The sequence below is a fragment of the Salmo salar genome, chromosome 17, assembly GCF_965601325.2.
Source record: "Salmo salar chromosome 17, fSalSal1, whole genome shotgun sequence".
Taxonomy (NCBI): domain Eukaryota; kingdom Metazoa; phylum Chordata; class Actinopteri; order Salmoniformes; family Salmonidae; genus Salmo; species Salmo salar.
In genome coordinates, this window is record NC_138307.1 from 63,087,498 (window position 1) to 63,109,797 (window position 22,300).

Consider the following 22,300-nt stretch of genomic DNA (forward strand, 5'->3'; position numbering starts at 1 on the left):
GACCATGTTAGTTTGTTGGTGATGTGGACACCAAGGAACTTGAAGCTCTCAACCTGCTCCACTACAGCCCCGTCGATGAGAATGGGGGCGTGCTCGGTCCTCCTTTTCCTGTAGTCCACAATCATCATTGTATCATTTCAAATCCAAAGTGCTGGAGTACAGAGCCATAACAACAAAAAGTGTGTCACTGTCCAAAAATACTTTTGGAGCTCACTGTAAGTGACTCATATGTACACAACCTCAAATAGCATCTGCTTCAGCATGTGACTTAGCTGTATACAGCATTTGAATTCCAACACACCATGGCTGAGTTTCCGGGGAATATGTCAGTTTGCTGGCTACAATCAATTCCTATTGATTCTGTGCCAGGAGATATTGATGTATGTGCTGTTGGTTAATGGGAAATGGAATCAGCAGGCATAGAGGCATTTATCCTCAACGGTAACACTTCACCTCATCACTTCTTGGTAAGGCCTGAAATTGGTAGGCTGTCATTGTAAATAAGAATTTGTTCTTAACTGACTTGCCTAGTTAAATAAACTATGACATAACAGATGCTCTAAGCAGTCATGACAGCTGATGTCAGCTCATGGCAACTAACTTAACTCAGTTGTGACACAAACCGTTATTTTGCTAAGCTAGTTGGTTAAACTTACAGATAGTTAATTAGCTGACATCTGCCATAGTGTTAAAGATGCAGTCCGGCATCTTAAGCACAACAAATTCATAACATATTGTACGAATGTAACATATCATGTGAATTTGCAGGACGTAACATATCATACATAACTGGATGACGTAGTACACAAAAAACGGAGACCCGTCATAAGAGTTAATGACTGCATATAATGCATATTATGTCACTGCTATGACAGTGCTACACAAGCATTACTACAGAGGATTCTGTACTTACCTCTTCAACAAACACACTATTGTGGTACAGCATATTTACTGTATATGGAATTCTCTAGACCAGAGCACTATATAACAGAAATGGCATTGGCCTAGACCTTTCTGTTTTGAAATGAAATCTCTGAGACGTCTCATTGGATGAATTACTGTATCACAGTGTCATAGAAGGACACAAAGAAGGAAGGTCAGCGCATCACTAGAAATGAGGTGAGTATGTGTCCTTGGTGGGACAGGGTGAGGATAAAGAGATAGAGGGAGAAAGAGAGAGGGGGGCGATAGAGGCAGGGGATGATCCAGAGGCAGAGGCGTTATGTAACCAGATCCTCAGGGAACCATGCAGAGGAGTGTGACCTGCATCCTGAGTGAGGCTATGAGCTGGTGCTCACACTCAGACACAGACACACACCCAACAAATTTAATAATACAAGAAAGTAGTATTCTATTTTTTACTGTTATATTTTACAACAAAATGTAGTGGTATGTCTTAATAGCCCAATTTCTTGGAATTTACTGATGGTATTTCCCAAAATGTCATAACATAAATAAAATAACATTTAAAGCATTCATAATTAACCATGAACTGATGGTGCGGCAGGTAGCCTAGTGGTTAGAGTATTGGGCCAGTAACTAAAAGGTTGCTAGATAAAATCCCCGAGCTGACAAGGTCAAAATCTGTTGTTCAGCCCCTGAACAAGGCAGTTAACCCACTGTTCCTAGGCCGTCATTGTAAATAAGAATTTGTTCTTAATTGACTTACCTAGTTAAATAAAAAATAAAAAACATGAACTGAATGCACTTGAGCTACTGTACAGCCAGTACAGTTGGTATACTGTCTTAATTCAAATGAAACTCACAACCTGTTCCACAGAACTTGAAGGCTGATTCCTGATGTTAGATGTTTTTGGTAAGGTGGAGGGTAGAGAACAACACCTCCTAGCACCCACCTGACCACCAGCGTGTGACCTGTCCTGGAACATGACAAGCGGGTGCTAGATGTCCGGGCTGGATGTTAAATAGACAGGACAAAGGTATATTTCTGGACAGGCCAGAGTGCACTGTGTCATTACACCAGTAAAATTGCTCCCAAATGAAGAGTTATTATGCCCTGTCAGTCGGTCACAGGCGTCGTAACACCAGCCGTGGGCAGGGAGAGAGGGGATTTGGTGAGTAGAAACAACCCCAAGCAAGTGCACACGCACATGCACACGTCCATTAGCTATACTGCATATTTGTTGCGGAGCTTGAAAGATAATGATGAATTAACACTATAGCTGTAGAAGAGAAGGAATGAAATTAAATTAAAATGTTATCATAAGTTGAGGTTCAATCAAATGTCATTTAATTAGACCTCGTTGTCCAATGTAAAAAAAATAACAATAATATTTCACATACTTACAAAGAGTTATGGTATGGTACTTAAATGATTATACTAAACTGGTCAAGGCATTTATAAGATGCATTACTAAAAAAATCTAGTCATATTTTTCAGTAGCTAATAATCAGAGAAAAAATATTTTTGCATTTTTAGTTTATTCTGGGTACTACTTAAGCAATAAGGCCCGAGGGGATGTGGTATATGGCCAATATACCACGGCTAATGACTGTTCTTACGCACGACGCAACACGGAGTGCCTGGATACATTTACATTTACATTTAAGTCATTTAGCAGACGCTCTTATCCAGAGCGACTTACAAATTGGTGCATTCACCTTATAATATCCAGTGGAACAACCACTTTACAATAGTGCATCTAAATCTTTTAAGGGGGGGGTTAGAAGGATTACTTTATCCTATCCCAGGTATTCCTTAAAGAGGTGGGGTTTCAGGTGTCTCCGGAAGGTGGTGATTGAGCCCTTAGCAGTGGTATATTGGCCATATATCACAAATCCCCGAGGAGCCTTATTCAGTGGTATAAAGTACTTAAGTAAAAATACTTTAAAGTACTACTTAAGTAGTTTTTTGGGGTATCTGTACTTTACTACTTATATTTTTGACAACTTTTACTTCCACTACATTCCTAAAGAAAATTATGAAAATTTTACTCCATACATTTTCCCTGAAATCCAAAAGTACTCGTTACATTTAGAATGTTTAGCAGGACAGAAAGTGGTCCAATTTGCACACTTATCAAGAGAACATCTCTGGTCATCCCTACTGCCTCTGATCTGGCGGACTCTAGGCACAACTCCTTGTTTTTAACTAATTTCAACAGCAGAGAGATCCAGCCAAGTTTATTTCACATTTTTATTTTTCATGTTACATGACATTGAAACAGCTTCACTGATACAAAAATCCCCTTTGTTCAGGCAAATATACAATTTGAATGTTAGTTGATCCACAGGAAGCAGACACTGAACGGCAGGACACCGGTGCTGACCCAGTGCTTCTTTCAGGCCAGGTTACAGATAAGGCAGATGGTTTTGGGGTAACACATTACTTAAACCCTCCGGCATGAAGCCTACTTTACGTTGTCAAACGCATGACACGCAGTTTGCATGCCAGAATGCTTGGTCATTTAACGTATATTAAAGTCAGCTGTCGTGACGACAGCATGTCATGCTACGACAGTCTAAGTATGCTTCATAACAGAGTACATTGTACCTGAGTGATATTGAGGGCATAGCGCTGAAAGATCCCCTCCCCAACCCCATTCTTGAGTGTCTGACACCCCAACATCTGTGCTCTCTGCTCTGGTCCTTCATTGGGAGAGAAAAAAAATGAGCCCCTTTTGAACGTTAAAAAACGAATGAGAAAATCACTGTATGACGGTCTTACATCTGGTGCCATGCCTGACCCTAAGGTTTGCTCCCTAGATAAACTGAAGTTTGCAATTATTAAGGCAAAGGTTGGTTTCTGCATTCTCACACAATAGTAAGGTTTTTGTCAATACACTTCATGAAATGCATCTTCACATACAGTAACTGAGGCTCAGGAGGAATTTCAGCAAAGACCCAGCAGCCCCTATCGATGCGGACCGCATCTAAAATGTGACTGTTGGGTGGTTCTTACTAAAAGCATGTGATCTGAACGTCATTGATCTTTTGATAGCGCACCCACCTGCATGGCATGAATCAAGTACTTCAGCTCAACATAGGCAATATCTACCTAAGTCTCACAAGACATCAACACTGAGATTCTACTTGGACCCTGCAGCCACTGTAGGACTGAGGCATCAGACAACATTACCGACAAACCATTCATTAATTCAAGGTCTAGGTACTCCAGATATGTAACTATAAAGAAATGAAAAGGGACAGAGATTTTCTACAAATGTACAAGCTTCCATAAAAGACCGAAATATCATCATAGAGCAAAAATCGGAAACATTGAATACTAAAATAACAGTCTGATTGTAGAAGACTTCTGGTAAAATCCTTACAACCCCCCACACACATAATTCTGTGAGTGCACCATATAATACGATTATTTACAAAGCATATACAAGTTGTCAGAAAATACCATGTTTGTGACCCAAAACATACACATAACATACCATTTCATTTGAAATATCAATTTGTTTCATGCATATGTAGATCCACAAAGGATCTGTAAATGTTGTCCGTTCTGGCTGGATCCATTTGGAACAAGTATCTGCTTTAATACCTTAGAAAACAGGTATTCTCTGCTTTGAATGCAAACTGCTAATGTAGCCAGCTTCTGACAAATGTTTTTTCAGCACGGCACAATTTGCACAACATTTTGAAATTCCTTTATCGTGGTGTTAATGAATGAATTAGGGAATTTTAAGAAATGATGGTCTGTTAAAATTAGGTAAATTACAGTAACAATAGTCACAATTACAGTAATAAACGCATACTGTTTATGTAAACTCTACTATCAGCAGCAATCTGCCATAAACAAATCGCTGGTAACAACGTCACCAAATGACAAGCCTGCGAAGTAACAGTGGATGCATTTCATTTCTCTAATCTTCTCCACCTTTGACATTATGACCCATATTGAACTTAAAGGGGCAATCAGCAGTTGAAGCAATAACAAAGTGTAGCCCCCGCTGTTCCGGAAAAGGTGAAGGATGAGATATACGGATGCAAGGACTGACCTTCCATGATATCAAAATGATGGCTTTAACCATGTTTTGAGGCTATATATTGTTTACATTTATGTTGTTTACAAACATTGGAGTAAACTAATCATATATTCTGGGTTCTGATAGGGTACGACGGTTAAACTAAGCTCGAGGCATTTATAAGTTATATTTTTCAAGAATCAATGGGAACAAATTATTAATTTATAAGTCCAAAAATGTAGCAACTGCAGATTTCCCCTTTAAGGTGATAAAACAACTTATCTGGTGTCTCAGAAACAGCACAGTCTGGAGGTCCAATCCATTGCTTATTTTACCCAGAATCTTTTTTTCCCACAATTGAATTTTGTCACAAGATATCGTTTTACACACTGGGATAGAATAAAAATATTCTCATGGGTTATAGGATCGCTGTGCCAAGTCAAATAGCTAAATAACCTGTATGGTATACTGCCAGTAGACCTTCTTTAACTCTCATAGAGCTCTGTTGTTGTTCCTCTTCACTGAAACTAGCTTTCACTAGTTGTATTTCATAGCACAGTTCACTTCACATGAAGTTTAGGAAGAGATGGAGTTACAAGTTGAAAATGATCTCAAGCCAACAACATGAGCTCAGCTCCTGGTAATGTTCGCTGCAATTGACCCAAGGGGTCTGTAGCGTGACACATTGGACAAGCGTGAACAAGAAGGCAAAGAAAGAAACACGTAAACTGTCATTCAGTAGATCAGTAGACCATTGGCCAAGTACCGGTACATTCAAAACTCGGCAACATTCAAATCTCTGCGACAATAACACTGAATGTAGTCTCTTGTTTGAAGCTCAGTCTACACGGCTGTTTCAAAATGGCTGACAGTGTGTGTTGATCATCGCGTTAAGTGTTGATTGGGAGAATGGACATGGCTGAAAATGTTGACTTGGTGTATGTGTCTGTCGATGTGTATGATTGCTAACGTCTGATCTGATGATTGCTGTGAAGGGATGTTTGAGAGCAACACACTGGCCACTGAGAAATATGTGTGTGCACATAAACTGCGGTGATTTGATTGATTGTAAAAGTATAAAATACAATATAAACTACTTTACCAAACCTAGTTTACAAATATCACTCAGAACAACTTTTTCCTCTGAAAAAGATACTACACCTGTCATATGTACCATTACATCGACTTTGCTTACTCCCCCTAGGTGTACAAAAATATATTTTGACAGTAAGCAACATAGCTCCAATTAGTGTAGATGGCGTGCTGTGTGTGTGTGTGCTTTTTGTGTGTGTGTCTGGATGTGTTAAAAATACATTAAAACTTGAAACATATGCTAAAAGTGCTCTTTGTTTTTGAACCCTTGTCCCACCTCTCTCTCTCTCTCTCTCTCTCTCTCTCTAATCTTCAAGTGTGCAGAGCCCATGGCCCTGAAGCCACGCCTGCAGTCACAACCAGCTCCAATAGTGGAGATCTGCTCTCAGATCAGCTCTCAGATCAGCTCTCAGATCAGCTCTCATTCTCTTTGGGTTCTCTTGACAGTTTAATGGTTGAGGTCTCTGCTCGTATTTGTCTTTTGCTCAGGTAATATCACAGAGTAGGGATGATGGGCTATCTAGACAACTACGGCAGGGCGCGCAGCAACAGCCAAGCGTCTGCTGTCTTTTCTCCCGTTTCTGACCGGCCTCCTTGATTACTTTGTGTCCTTTCGGCGAGTCCCTGTTGTGGAGGATTCTTTAGAACTAAACCATCCAACAACAACAAGAAAGAAAAAGAATAACGAACTTAAAAGAGTCTGTTTCAGTCGTAGAACGTAGTCCCCTCCAGTAATACTTTGTGGAAAGGGGTGGGGGTTGAGAAAAGCGAACCGCCCCTTTACAGTACGCTGATGTACTCAGTCTGTGGGTGATGTGTGGGGGCACCCCTCGGGCCCGGTGACCTTACCCCCAAGGCACAGTCAGGGGAGGGGGTTTGAGGTGAGAGGGGGTGGAGGTAAGGGGGGACCTCTTAGTGACCACCACCGGAGCCGGGAGGGTTGTGGATCCAGTCCATCACGATGAGCGACAGGCTGCTGAACATGAAGATGATGCCCACCACCAGGAAAATGGCCGCCTAAAAGACATCAGGAAAAAGAATAACGACACTGTGAGAGGAGGATGCGTGAAGTCTTCATGTCTGTACATTCAGTGCAATCATTTTTTGCCAAGAATCTCAGTGGGCCTCTGGGAAACCCTGTTTTGGGGGACTGCTGTAAATCTGTAAATCAGGGTTGTTGTGGATGGGGGTCTGTTCTAATGACAGCTATGGTGTGTCTGTGTGGGCATGTTGATGGGTGCTAATTTCGTCAGGCTATGTCATGTGTGTGTCATATGTTGCGTGTGTCAGAGTGGCTGTTATGTGTGTGAGTCACCGTATGTTATTTTGAGTTGAGTGTTTGTGTGCGTGTGTACGTGCACCATCGTTTCCTGCACACTTACCGAGATCTTCTGCACGGAGCGCATCGGCACGGACTTGACCAGGCGTAGATAGAAGGCAGCAGGGAGGATGAAGATGAGCATGGTGGCTGCAGAGGAGCCTGTCAGAGGGGAAACAGGAAGAAGACCACCATCAGTCATTTAGTCTTTTCTGTCTAAACAAATGTCCTCACTTAGACAGAACTAGCCTCAGGAGGTGCGGGCGTTTGAGCCAGCCCAGCACTAACACACCTCATTCAACGAAATACCTCCACATCAAGACATCAATCAGTGTTAGTGCTTGGTGGGAACAAAAGCCTGCACACCCTGTAGCTCTCCAGGAATGGATTGGGGACCACTGCTGTGGTTGAGGACTCACCGATGAAGCCGAAGATGTCTCTGATGGTGGGGACGAAGATGACCAGCAGGTTGTTGAACAGGAGGATGAAGGCAGCGATGAGCATGTGACGCACCCAGCTGAACTCCCGTTGGCTGAACAGCATTGTATTGATTGAGGAACGGATCTGCAACACAAACCTCTTTATAACGTCTGATCAATCGCTACATACTGACGATCAGTTGACAATTACGATACCACTTGTAAAGTGTTTTTTTATGTATTGATTAATACAGCACTTTTTTGTCTTTATTTCTCTTCCCACACACACACACACACACACACACACACACACACACACACACACACACACACACACACACACACACACACACACACACAATTACACACACACACAGTCAAATTCAAGGGAGAGTAGGTAACAATATCGTCAGTCACGTCTGCAAACCAGTCTAAGCCCACAGGCCAATTCCCACAGTTGGCTGCTGACTGAAGTGTGTCAACTGCAGCAGGTGAGAGTTTAAGTAGGCAGCCAGGCAGAGGCAGGGAAGGAGGCCACCAGCTAAGAGGCTGAGAGCTGCACAGCTCAAGGCATTGAGTTAAAGACTTCACTGGGTGAGAGGTCATGGGTATCAGGTGAAAAGGAACTGCTATGGGCCAGCCGGCCACATGGGGAAAGGTTGAGGAGGCGGGGCTTAACGCGCCATTCAAAAGGCAGAGGATTAACTCCGGGAGAGCCTCCTGCAACGGCACCCTGGGATTGCATCAGCCGAGGGCCAGAGAAGGCGGGACTGAAGGCAGCAGGATAGGAGTGTTCTGCCACCAGGCAATCCTTGTCACTTAACAATTTCCCTTTACTGAAATCCTCTCATTTGTTCTTTTCACTAATGATACCTTTCCTACGTACACATTTAGAGAGCAGAAAGACGAGAGGTTCATGTTTCAATCTAAATACTTGTTTGGTGAGGGTTGATGGCGCGCTGCTCTCTTGAGTTGTGGATCTAATGCCAAAATGGCCACACTGACACCTTGCTGAAAGAATGAAGGAGTGGCAGAGATTTACAACCTTATTATTTTAAGGGAGTGGCAGTAACTCTGCATGGCAAAATTACCCCCCCCTATTGATAATAAACAATCCCCTCTTCCAGCAGCCATGGCATAATTGGGCCGGTGAAAACCTGGCGCCTGGGGGTGACATTTCTACCCACCTGGATGCCAAGGCTCTGAACTATTCAGCGCCCAACAGAGATCCTGCGCAGCGCCTTTGGAGTGCACCATGCAATATTTGCCTGCATCTCCCTCCACCTGCTATGACAGCTCCCACTGGGGTGAGATATGTGGCAAAGCGCCACCGCTGCTTAGGTACCTGGGTCTACCAGGCCAGCCAAAAGCTAGCAACATGGCCCAAAACCAGGGAGCCAACTGGGCTCCAACCAAGTGAAAGATTCTGCAACCTTTTCAGCTACAGCTAGATATATGGCATAGTATTACTACACCTTGGTTTGCCCCTGCTTTTTTCATAGGGAGAAAGACATTAAAAAGGGAAGAGCAAAAAGGTCAATCCAAGATTAAGAGAAACAATCACACCATAAAGTCAGGAATAAGATAGACAGGTTTTAACTTGAGATTTTTGAAATCCTCATTTGACTGACCATCAGAAATAAAACCCATTTTAATCCCTTTTCCACCACATTTAACAAGCCTATTCAACCACTGTCAAAGACAGGTGACAGGGTTCACTTTGTAAAGCCAGTCAAATGATCCTGAAAATATTGTATCACAGCAATAACAAGGGCAGATATATAATTAACTCACTAACTATAAGCTTATTTTCCGTGAAGTCATTGTGAAAAGACAGCATGCATGGCAGGCTACTTTTGGTCACAGCCAACTGGGCATTGTGCTTGTGCACCACAGCATTTGCCTTCTCTGACCTGCCCTCTAGTGGAAAACTCAGCAGCAGCCTAACAACCTCATCACAAGAGTACCATCACTACTAGGCCAACGTTACCATCATAACTGACTGCAACACAAACAGAATCACTTCTTATTACAGAGCCATAAGCAGCAGAAAATACGTTAATAGTTAGAAGGCCCTATTTCATGCGTTTATATTTCTCAGACAAGTGGTCCCACTGCTTTATTTACTTCATTTAGAAAGAAAGAAAAAGGTCAACCGCCTTGAGATGAGGGCATAGAATATCACAATATAACAGATCATATCACACACCAACATTAAAAAACAATGTTGTAGGTAAATTAAAATAACTCATGAAAACAGGAATCATTACACTTAAGAACACTAAGTGACTTTTTAAGCATCAAAATGAACAGTTTACTTGAGGTAATTTAATTCTTTGTGTTCCAGTTATTGAGGAGCCATGAAACAAAGAGAGCATGGGAACTAGACAAGTCTGCCTACTACATCTAAACACTGTTTCATTAAAACCTGCTGGTTCGTGACCAAGTATCTTTACTGTTGCCTTTAAGTTCTTTACTGTTTGAGCCCACCCTTTCACCTCCACTCCCCGCTCCCCTCCTACACAACCCCAGCCCTCCTGCCTGTAATAAAGGACATAGTGCTTGAGAGACAAAGCAAACGTTAATCTGAGTGCTGAAGGCCTCTCTGCCAAATGAAGGGCAAAGGACTCTCAAGGGAAGATCTCAAATGTCACGTCTCGTGATTCAGAGGGCTGGACACCTGGCAACGTGATGCCAGCATGACTGGTTACTTTCATCTCACCTCTCCTATGTCTCCACAACTATATCCTCAAGCTTGTGCTGTGAACTGAACTCACTGCACTGTAAATGCTGAGGTGCACGTGATGCTTTGTTGAAGCCTGAGCAGCAGTCAGGGGGGGGGGGGGGGGGAATCAATGGTTTGATGCTGCTGCTGGGTTATCTAGACCTGGACTAATGTGTTTGAAAAATATGTCATGCATATGCTATGCCCCACAGTTTTCCAGGTGTAACAGACCAGTAGCCAATGGCTACAGAGCACACGGCAGCAGACACATCGACATGATTGTGTCCAAACATGTATTCGACATGCTGTACCGTAAATTCCGGACTATAAGCCGCAACTTTTTTCCCAGGCTTTGAACCTCGCGGCTTAAACAATGACGTGGCTAATATATGGATTTTTCCCGCTTTCAAAAAAAATGTTCTCCAAAAAAACACATTCTGTGACGTGCTCAGTTTTTTGGAGGCATGAAGCTTTCATTAGACCAATGAAATTGCCGAACGGGTTAAGGTCAAACAACTTTTTTGTTTACTGTTTAGATTAAATCGAGCGCTCTCAAACTTCCCATCATTCTGATTACGGTAGTCATTTTGTCACCCTCATCATGGCAAAAGACACGGAGAAATGCATATGATGCAGCTTTCAAGTTGAAGGCGATTGATCTGGCTGTTGGAAAAGGAAATAGAGCTGCTGCACGGGAGCTTGGTCTTAATGAGTCGATGATAAGACGTTGGAAACAGCAGCGTGAGGAAAAAGACAACTAAAGCTTACTGCTAATTTTTTATTTTTTGTTACAAGCCGTGTTTCGTTAAAGCCTATTTATTTTTGTTACAAGCCGTGTTTCGTTAAAGCCTATTTATTTTTGTTACAAGCCGTGTTTCGTTAAAGCCTGTGTAAAGTTAATTTGTTTCAATGTACCGGTAGGCACCTGCGGCTTATAGACATGTGCGGCTTATTTATGTTCAAAATAAAAACATTTTTTTAATTCAGTGGGTGCGGCTTATATTCAGGTGCGCTTAATAGTCCGGAAATTACGGTACTTACTTTATGTTCACATCGCCTCCCTTCATTTCTGTGCTTGACTACGGCTTGCTCAAGGAGCCTTTCGGCTATGGGAGACTGTACAGACACGCCTGGTGCTCTCTGATTCAGAGGATTTGGGTTAAATGCGTTAGACACATTTCAGTTGAATGCATTCAGTTGAACAACTGACTAGGTATCCCCCTTTCCCTAATGGATGATGTACACTACATGGCCAAAAGTATGTGGACACCCCTTCAAATGAGTGGATTGAGGTAATTCAGCCACATACGTTGCTGATAGGTGTATAAAATCGAGCACACGGCATGCAATCTCCATAGACAAACATTGGCAGTAGAATGGCCCGTACTGAAGAGCTCAGTGACTTTCAACGTGGCACCTTCAAAGGATGCCACCTTTCCAACAAGTCAGTTCGTCAAATGTCTGCCCTGCTAGAGCTGCCCCGGTCAATTCTAAGTGCTGTTATTGTAAAGTGGAAACGTCTAGGAGCAACAACAGATCAGCCGAGAAGTGGTAGGCCACACAAGCTCACAAAATGTGACCACCGAATGCTGAAGCGCGTAAAAATCGAGTTCCAAACTGCCTCTGGAAGCCACTTCAGCAAAAGAACTGAACGTTGGGAGCTTCATGAAATGGCTTTCCATGGCCGAGCAGCTGCACACAAGCCTAAGACCACCATGCGCAATGCCAAGCGTTAACTGGAATGGTGTAAAGCTTGCCGCCATTGATGAATCAGGCTTTACCATCTGGCAGTCCGATGGACGAATCTGGGAAATCTTAACGCTACAGCATACAATGACATTCTAGACGATTCTGTGCTTCCAACTTTGAGGCAACAGTTTGGGGAAGGCTCTTTCCTGTTTCAGCATGACAATGCCCCCATGCACAAAGCGAGGTCCATACAGAAATGGTTTGTTGAGATCAGTGTGGAAGAACTTGACTGGCCTGCAGACAGCCCTGACCTCAACCCCATCAAACACCTTTGGGATGAATTGGAACGCCGACTGCAAGTCAGGCCTAATCGCCCAACATCAGTGCCCAACATCACTAATGCTCTCGTGGCTGAATTGAAGCAAGTCCCCGCAGCAATGTTCCAACATCTAGTGGAAAGCCTTCCCAGCAGAGCAGAGGATGTTACAGCTGTAAAGGAGGGACCAACACATTATTAACGCCCATGATTTTGGAATGAGATGTTCGACGAGAAGGTGTCGACATACTTTTGGTCATGAAGTGTATGTGACGCAGCTGAGAGTCATGTCGAGACAAAGGGGTTTGGTTCAGTTAGTCATCCTGATAAGCCTCTCCCAGATAGGTAATGCTGGCTACCTGGCAACAGCAGCAGCATGGCACTAGTTAAAACCTGTTAAAGAACGTGATGATTATGTCGATGGGCGAGGGAGAAATAACTTGTCTTATTGGTCACCATCTCCAATTTGTTCCATCCAACATGATTTTATTCCGAGTAGGATAGTAGCCTAGACAAGAAATAACTTGTAATGTTTGTAGTAACCATCTGGATACAATCTACTGCTCAATGGGGAGAGTTTGCGCTGCAAGCAACACAACAACACAGGGAACAGTGTCCTTCGCTCCCGCTTGCCACAGTAAGGAAAGGGTAGCTAGATAGCGTAGCCAATAACAGACCATGGTGACAGCTGAAGCACATTTATTGTAGTTTTCACCAAAAATGTACAACTCCTGCATTAACGTATAACGTTACATTAAATAACATATATATACACTCAGATAAAAACAAAATGATTTCAACTTTGGCAGACAAGTTTCAAATTCTCGCTGAAGTTTCTAGCCACAAGCATAAACTAGGTAGCTGGGAAGGGCTCATCGGGACTGACTGAACCCAATCCGTTTGTCTCTACTCGACTCTCAGTGCGCAAGAAACTTAATTAATTTGGGCACTAGGCGTGTCCGTACAGCCTCCCTTCTGACACTGCATTTTGGTGTCAGCTGCAGTAGTCAGTGAGTGCATTGTCTCTCCCTCCCTCCCTCCCTCCCTCCCTCCCTCCCTCCCTCCCTCCCTCCCTCCCTCCCTCCCTCCCTCCCTCCCTCCCCTCCCTCCGTCTTTCTCTCTCTCTCTCTCCCTCCCTCCCTCTGTCTTTCTCTCTCTCTCTCTCCCTCCCTCCCTCCCTCTGTCTTTCTCTCTCCCTCCCTCTCTCTAAGGTGGAGGTCACAGTAAGGGTTTTTCCACTGTCTGCTCAGGGCTTATCTCCTGTAAACTTCCACTGGGACTGTGAGATTCACTCGCACATTCCCATGACCAAAGAAGCGTTCACTCCCACAGTGAGAGAGCTGGTGAGTGTGTGAGTTTCTCTGTGAGTGTGTGTGTGTGTGTGTGTGTGTGTGTGTGTGTGTACCACTGCAGCCCACAGAGAAAACGGATACTCCACCCACCTCTCTTTCTCTCTCCAAGCAGGGCTGACTAGAGCCATGGGGCTGACAGTTCTCCCATACCCTCTGCTGGTGGCTCAGTGTAACAACACCACCAACACACTCCATTAACCCTTCCACCCTAAAACTGTCTTTCCCATCACAAGAACCCATCTCCCAACTCCTGCAAGCTACAGTGACTGTAGGTAAACAGTGGAATTGTGGTGCAGTTCCCCTGTATAGCACTTTGATCGCTTGGAGAAAAAAAACATTCCATAAATCGAATCTATTATTACCATCTTAATGTTCCTTGGGTCAACTAAGTACTTTGAGAGGATCCATTCTAATGGGCACTGCTAAGTACGAATGCATGGTTCATTGTAGGCTACAAAGGAGGTCCATGACACTTCTGAGACCCTCAGCCCTTTATGGGCTCCTGTGCCAGGCTAGGGCCAAGACAAATATAGCCCACAGCCATATAGGGGGGTCAGGTACGGCCATGCAAGGCCAACGCTCTCATTCAGTGACTCACACCACACAGGCAGACAGGCAGAAAGGCACACAGGCAGACAGGCAGGCCGCATGAACAGGATATTACATAATAACCAGTGGAACAGAAACACAGTATCAGACCTGAACTGACACTACAAACCAAGGCTAAACTGTACAAACCAAGGCTAAACTGTACAAACCAAGGCTAAACTGTACAAACCAAGGCTAAACTGTACAAACCAAGGCTAAACTGTACAAACCAAGGCTAAACTGTACAAACCAAGGCTAAACTGCAGCTTACACTTTAACAAAATAAGGACGGTAGCAAATGACTTTACGGTATGTATTTGCTAGGACAGCATGTGGTGACAATGTGCAACTTAGAGCAGAGTGGGAAATGGGAGACAGGGGAGTTGTGAACATTACACTGTGTTCCTTGGCAGCCAGGCTGAAGACCTTGTGACGAACAAGACGTCTATTTTACCACCGCTTTTCACATTGACATTTAGTCATTTAGCAGACGCTGTTATCCAGAGAGACATACAGTAGTGAGTGCATCCATTTCTGTGCTTTCACATGCTGTGTCTATTGATGTGTGTCCATCTATGTGTCTCCCAGAAGGAAGAGACTGAATATGTCTGGCATCATGTGGGGAGCAGTGTAGGGGTGTAATTGTTTCAAAGCTGTGTATGTGTGTGCGTGTTAATTTGTGTTTATGCTTGTATTTGTGTGCCTAAAGTATGATTGAAAGTATGATTGGAGGAGGGACAGAGTGCTCTTGTAAGGAAGCTTACGACAGACAAACAGAGCTTTGAAAACCTGGGCTGGTTCTCATTTGGGACCTGGGGAGTTGGATTGACGGGATTGCTCAAAGTCCAATAATGAGTCAGCTAATGTCACAGCAGAACAGTATGTGCTTTACCAAGTTCAGCAAGAAAACCAGCCGTGTCAACACACCCACTCACTCAATACAGAAAGAGACCCTCTTGTTGGTATTAAAATAAATCATGGATGTTTAGCTCATTTGGATACAGTGACCCAGGTGTTGAGCAGCGTGTGAATGTGTCTGCATAAATTGCCGGCGTGAGAATGTGTGCATATGTTTTGTGCATGTGGGTGGGTGGGTGTGTGTGTGTCTGTGTGCATGCATGCGTGTGTGAGTCTCTGCTTGTGTGTGTGTGGTGTGGATGTGCGTGTGCCTGTGTGCCTGCGTGCGTTTGAGCAGATGCCTCGTTGTACTTACAGGGAACAGGACAATGGGGACCGTCAGGGTGACAGCGGTCAGGACAGCCAGACGGACCAGCAGGAGCATGGTGTCAAACGTATACACCCTGGTGAAGGTGTGGAGCAACTCCGCCTCCACGTTTTCTGTGTTCGGGAGAAAGAAGGAATACAAGCTGTCAGAGACATACCAATACAAACGCCTGAACTGGGTGAGAGAGAGATATGGTAAACAAACACGCAATGGTTATGGTAGCTTACTAGTGTTTTAATACATACTACTGTCTCTTTTTCAAACATTTCACTCATAAAATGAACATATAACGCCAATAAAAGCAGAAACAATGTAATACAATTGCTGTAAATGTATCTTATTGTGTGTGTGTGTGTGTGTGTGTGTGTGTGTGTGTGTGTGTGTGTGTGTGTGTGTGTGTGTGTGTGTGTGTATCTTACCGTAGAAAGTGAGGTAGCCGAACAGCGCTGAGAACATGTACATGACCAGCATGGCCAGGATGGACAGGTTGGACACGTTCTGCATCTTTCTCCGGGAACGACTGGGGAAGACGCAAGTTGAGATGTGAGTTGTGTGGAGAAAATGTACCGCAGCAATTTCTATGAGCGTCTATGCAAACGTGTCTTTTGTAATTCACTTGGATGCACTTACTCTTTGAGTTCACTGTAGATGGGTAGAATTTCAGGGTGGCACACAAAGGAGAAGGCCAGGATGGGAATAGTGTAAGCAGTCTGAAATGACAGGAGAAGAGATCGTGGAATGAAACACAGGCCCAGATACACACTCACAGCAGCTAACTATGTTTGGTTTGATTTCATGTACATTAAGAATTGCGTTCTTCTAAACCTTGATGAATCCCGTTTTTGGGAATGTTTTACAGAGGATATTGTTTCCAAAACACAGAATTATGACATGAAGCATCCCGACTCACCACATATACACACACACACACGTATGCACACACACCACCCACATACCTCCACCCCCCCACCCACATACAGTAGCTCCACAACTCACTAACTCACCTGAGAGTTAAACACAAAGTACTTGGGCGTGCACATCTCCTCCACGTCGTCGGGGTGTGGTTCGAAGTGGACCCCTGAGGTGTGGTGGCCGTCCAGGTAGGAGGCGGGGGACATGTCCATGAGGACGGTGCCGTTGTGCAGGGCGTGGGGCCCCAGGGCTGTTCCGTTCATACTGTGGTTGGTATGATGGTACATGAAGAGCATCGGGCAGGGGAGGTTGTACTTCTTATAGATCAGCTGAGAGGTAAAGAGGCGACAGAGGGGTGAGATGGGGACAGAGGGGTGAGATGGGGACAGAGGGGTGAGATGGGGACAGAGGGGTGAGATAGGGACAGAGGGGTGAGATGGGGACAGAGGGGTGAGATGGGGACAGAGGGGTGAGATGGGGACAGAGGAGTGAGATGGGGACAGAGGGGTAAAGAGGGGGGAGAGGAGTGAGATGGGGACAGAGGGGTGAGATGGGGACAGAGGGGTAAAGAGGGGGGAGAGGGGTGAGATGGGGACAGAGGGGTGGGATGGGGACAGAGGGGGGAGAGGGGTGAGATGGGGACAGAGGGGTGCGATGGGGACAGAGGGGGGAGAGGGGGGAGATGGGGACAGAGGGGTAAAGAGGGGGGAGAGATGGGGACAGAGGGGTAAAGAGGGGGGAGAGATGGGGACAGAGGGGTGAGATGGGGACAGAGGGGTGAGAGGGGGACAGAGGGGTAAAGAGGGGGGTGAGATGGGGACAGAGGGGTGAGATGGAGACAGAGGGGTGAGATGGGGACAGAGGGGTAAAGAGGGGGGAGAGATGGGGACAGAGGGGTGAGATGGGGACAGAGGGGTGAGATGGGGACAGAGGGGTAAAGAGGGGGGTGAGATGGGGACAGAGAGGTGAGATGGAGACAGAGGGGTGAGATGGGGACAGAGGGGTGAGATGGGGACAGAGGGGTAAAGAGGGGGGAGAGATGGGGACAGAGGGGTAAAGAGGGGGGTGAGATGGGGACAGAGGGGTGAGATGGGGACAAAGGGGTGAGATAGGGACAGAGGGGTGAGATGGGGACAGAGGGGTAAAGAGGGGGGAGAGATGGGGACAGAGGGGTAAAGAGGGGGGAGAGATGGGGACAGAGGGGTGAGATGGGGACAGAGGGGTAGGATGGGGACAGAGGGGTAAAGAGGGGGGTGAGATGGGGACAGAGGGGTGAGATGGGGACAGAGGGGTGAGATGGGGACAGAGGGGTGAGATGGGGACAGAGGGGTAAAGAGGGGGGAGAGGAGTGAGATGGGGACAGAGGGGTGAGATGGGGACAGAGGGGTGAGATGGGGACAGAGGGGTAAAGAGGGGGGAGAGATGGGGACAGAGGGGTAAAGAGGGGGGAGAGATGGGGACAGAGGGGTGAGATGGGGACAGAGGGGTGAGATGGGGACAGAGGGGTAAAGAGGGGGGAGAGATGGGGACAGAGGGGTGAGATGGGGACAGAGGGGTAAAGAGGGGGGAGAGATGGGGACAGAGGGGTAAAGAGGGGGGAGAGATGGGGACAGAGGGGTGAGATGGGGACAGAGGCGTGAGATGGGGACAGAGGGGTGAGATGGGGACAGAGGGGTGAGATGGGGACAGAGGGGTAAAGAGGGGGGAGAGATGGGGACAGAGGGGTAAAGAGGGGGGTGAGATGGGGACAGAGGGGTGAGATGGGGACAGAGGGGTAAAGAGGGGGGAGAGATGGGGACAGAGGGGTAAAGAGGGGGGAGAGATGGGGACAGAGGGGTGAGATGGGGACAGAGGGGTAAAGAGGGGGGAGAGATGGGGACAGAGGGGTGAGATGGGGACAGAGGGGTGAGATGGGGACAGAGGGGTAAAGAGGGGGGAGAGATGGGGACAGAGGGGTAAAGAGGGGGGAGAGATGGGGACAGAGGGGTGAGATGGGGACAGAGGGGTGAGATGGGGACAGAGGGGTAAAGAGGGGGGTGAGATGGGGACAGAGGGGAGAGATGGGGACAGAGGGGTAAAGAGGGGGGTGAGATGGGGACAGAGGGGTAAAGAGGGGGGGGGTGAGATGGGGACAGAGGGGTAAAGAGGGGGGTGAGATGGGGACAGAGGGGTAAAGAGGGGGGTGAGATGGGGACAAAGGGGTAAAGAGGGGGGTGAGATGGGGACAGAGGGGTAAAGAGGGGGGAGAGGAGTGAGATGGGGACAGAGGGGTGAGATGGGGACGATTAGCAAACATAGAAATGCATTATATTACATAGGCAGCATTCCATTATATTGCAGAGCAATGAGTTCCTTCCATCCTGTAATCTTTCATTCTGTCTTCAAAGAAACAGACGCTGAACACTAAACGATGTACTTTCAGGGTTACTAACTACATAGGATGTCTCTCTGATAGCTACTATGGTATAAACCCTTTGTAAAGCTGACTGTGGCCACAAGCACAGCTCTATTTCATTAATGATGATACAGACTGTATCAGTGTTTAATATGATACAGCACTAGAGAGCAAGAGGGCCAAAGTGGAGTTTAAGATATCAAAAGAAGGCTATTGATAAACTCATCTCTAATCTCATGTACGGTAACTAACCAGCTGAGCGCCACACCAGGCATATTCTAAATGTTACTAGGAACTACCATGGCATGCAAATCGCCCACATTGCCTGTGAGAGCAAAGCCAACATTGGCATAATACCCTACAAACTGTCAGGATGACATTTAAGGAGGATAAAGTAGGTACGATCAAGACGCCGTGTGCCAAGAATACAAAAGCAATGTAGGCGAAATGTACTATTTTGGCAATAAGTATTTTCTGTCTGCATTGAAACATGACTGGACAGAAAAAGAATGTCAGAGTTTATAAAAAGCTGTAGTTGTTGGCATATTGACTGAAGGTGAAATGTAGCCGTCTTATCTCACATCTGATGGTACTTTATATAATATCAACACCATCATCCGTCATTGTTCAGTCATTCAGAGGGCTAGAAATGCTAAAGTAGCGGAGCAAGAGGCAGGTTAAACTTACCACTCCCAGGAAAAACACCATGCAGGATAGAGAGAATCCACTGGTGTAGCCAAGGTAGCCTAGAGACGAGAGAGAGAATTACAGAGAAACTCATGTACTATCAAGCAAACACTCACACACATTATGGAAACAAAGCATACAAAGACTTAACTCTGAAACACACTCGCAACCACACACACACACACACACACACACACACACACACACACACACACACACACACACACACACCACTTACCCAGGTTTTTGAGTATGCAGAGAGGCAGGATGATACCGATGGACACAAACACAACCAGGTAGTTTCCGTTCATGTACCATTCACTGTAAACAACGCAGAGAGAACAGGTCTCACACGCAGAGCATCAATCCATCCATCCATCTATCTACACCAACCAAACTGTGTCATGTGTTGTGTCACCTGTGCCAAATTAACTACAAATAATGGATTTTATGAAAGAGTTAACCAATGCGACAGACAGACAGACAGACAGACAGACAGACAGACAGACACTTACCCAGAGTTCTGTTCCAGTCCCATGAAGGCCCGGATCACTTCTGGCAGCTCATACTTTACAATGAAGAGGTAGCTGGACATGGCTGTGTGCAAACAAATACAAAAAAACAAAAGATATATTCCCACACTGAAACACATGTACATTTCAAAATAGGATCATAACACTACGATGAATGCAACATTAGCTGTTCACTTACCACCAATATTTTGAAGGGTTATCGATCCAAACGCAGCCATTTTCCCCGGCCAGCCAAAAGCTCGCTCTCCCAACTTTTCATAGATGAGAGAGCCTGTTAGAACAACGACAATGTGCTGATGAGTGATATTCAAAGATACAGAGGGGAAAAAAGCAGAAAGGCGAGGACAGATAGACAGACACAGAGGCTGACGAAAGACAGACATGCCCATGAGTTAAAAAAAGACACCTACCTCCTTCTTTTGCAGTCATTAGCAGCAAGTGAACAGAGTACAACGACAAGATGGCCACACCCAAGAGAAGGACTCTACGTTGGGATAGAAACCAGTCAGACATTAGCATTGGGCTATACCATATGGAAATCTTACACAAATTACAATGAACAACACTTGGAGGGGAATCAACTGGGTTACTAAACACCCTAAATAATAACTTTCCCTAGTTTCACCCCCTAGTCACTCTCACTCTGCTTTCCCCATTACCTATTTAGGGAGGTAAACTTAGCTTTAGAACCGCAGTCGTATTTAACTTGAGGGGGGGAGGGGTCCGGATGCTTTCTCTGGCATGCATTTACTGCCTATTTGAGAAGACCATGTTCCAATTCCTGAAGCACATGTCAAAGACACTATCATGCCATGTCAATATATGTGTCAGCTCAGACAAAATAGTGGTAGACCAATGCGTGCCAGTGCTTAGAGACCAGACTAAACTCTGAGCTATTATATAAGTCAATAAAGTAACGTGAGTTATTCCGGGAGGGGATGTATGGGTTTCCCGCTTCGGCTGAACATGATCAGCCCTAAATCCTTACACTTAAAGAGGTCACAAGGGGCCTTGGTCACCAAGGAGCCTCTAACCCAATCATCCAGGCTCCAATGTATTAAACTAACTGAATTAAATATGTTGTTTTTGAATTGAGAGTTGCCCCTCTACCCCTCACTGTAATCTTGTTGGCCAGAGACAGGAAAGCAGGTGAATGAGTGTATCAAATGGGTGTTATGTGATACCACCTTCCAGAATGTCAGGGAAGCCCAGAATAGATGGTACGGAAGTAAGATGTCGCAACTGATGAGAGCGACTGACGCTAGGGGACTCCCTGTAAACTCCTTAGGACCGGAACAAACCGGAACAAACTAATATAATCATCAAGTGGGTTCCTAATCTACTTCCTTGTCTCCTGTCCTTCAATCACTTTCAGGGATATGTTTTTGCTTAGTGAAAGTACTCAGTCACCAAATACTTTCTTGGTAAAGCCCAGCCATATACAGTGGAAACAGGACTGAAATAAAGCCTCACCATCCTGTGTTGGACATTTGAGAAACCTGGTTATAGAGATTGATTGAACAGACTCTTACGGACCTTAAACACAATCCAGGAAGCTGGGAATGGATTGGGTGATGGGTTCAGAGGTGGGGCTGTGACATGGTTGTTCATGGCATGTCACAAAAACGTCCTGACTTCGAGCCAGAGTTAGTGTCTGTGTCTGCCTATTCTCGAATACATACCCCACCACTCACCCTGTTGTCAAACCCCACTTGCTATACCAAGGACTCTGAAGTTATTACAGTCCTATCAGTAACACTATACGATGCAGACAGAATACTTTACTTTATTAGCTGGTGCTTTAATCACTTGAGTGTTGCAGAAACCAAACATTGACCCGTTCCACATTGTCTCTATGGCAGAAGTTGACACACACTTACACAAAAAGCACAATGCCAGTGTTGGCCATGGCGTAGGAGAGACCCAGGATGCCGCTGCCCATGATCGCATTACTCAGGTTGAAGACCGACATACCAAAGGAGGTATGTCCTGGGTGCTGAGAGAGAAAACGTTAGAGAGAGAGGGTAAGAGAGAGATTACTATGAGTTCAACAGATCGTAAACAATAACATTTCACACACACACGTGCATGCACCACCCGTCACACACA

General features: G+C 45.4%; 1 protein-coding gene across 3 annotated transcripts in view; it reads right to left on the reverse strand.

Moving 5' to 3' along the window:
* Nucleotides 1-3,143: 3,143 nt before the first annotated feature.
* Nucleotides 3,144-22,300, reverse strand: part of LOC106576408 (sodium-coupled neutral amino acid transporter 4) — a 36,603-nt gene continuing 17,446 nt past the window's right edge. For all 3 annotated transcript variants that reach the window (XM_014153561.3, XM_014153563.3, XM_014153562.3), the window contains exons 4-16: nt 22,072-22,187; nt 20,602-20,675; nt 20,370-20,462; nt 20,174-20,255; nt 19,897-19,979; nt 19,659-19,717; nt 16,669-16,905; nt 16,295-16,374; nt 16,084-16,184; nt 15,653-15,777; nt 7,770-7,914; nt 7,415-7,512; nt 3,144-7,049 (exon numbers count right to left, since the gene is read on the reverse strand). In XM_014153561.3, coding sequence (XP_014009036.1) covers nt 6,945-7,049; nt 7,415-7,512; nt 7,770-7,914; nt 15,653-15,777; nt 16,084-16,184; nt 16,295-16,374; nt 16,669-16,905; nt 19,659-19,717; nt 19,897-19,979; nt 20,174-20,255; nt 20,370-20,462; nt 20,602-20,675; nt 22,072-22,187 — 1,398 coding nt within the window. In that variant the 3' untranslated portion in view covers nt 3,144-6,944. The remainder of the gene's footprint in view (nt 7,050-7,414; nt 7,513-7,769; nt 7,915-15,652; nt 15,778-16,083; nt 16,185-16,294; nt 16,375-16,668; nt 16,906-19,658; nt 19,718-19,896; nt 19,980-20,173; nt 20,256-20,369; nt 20,463-20,601; nt 20,676-22,071; nt 22,188-22,300) is intronic.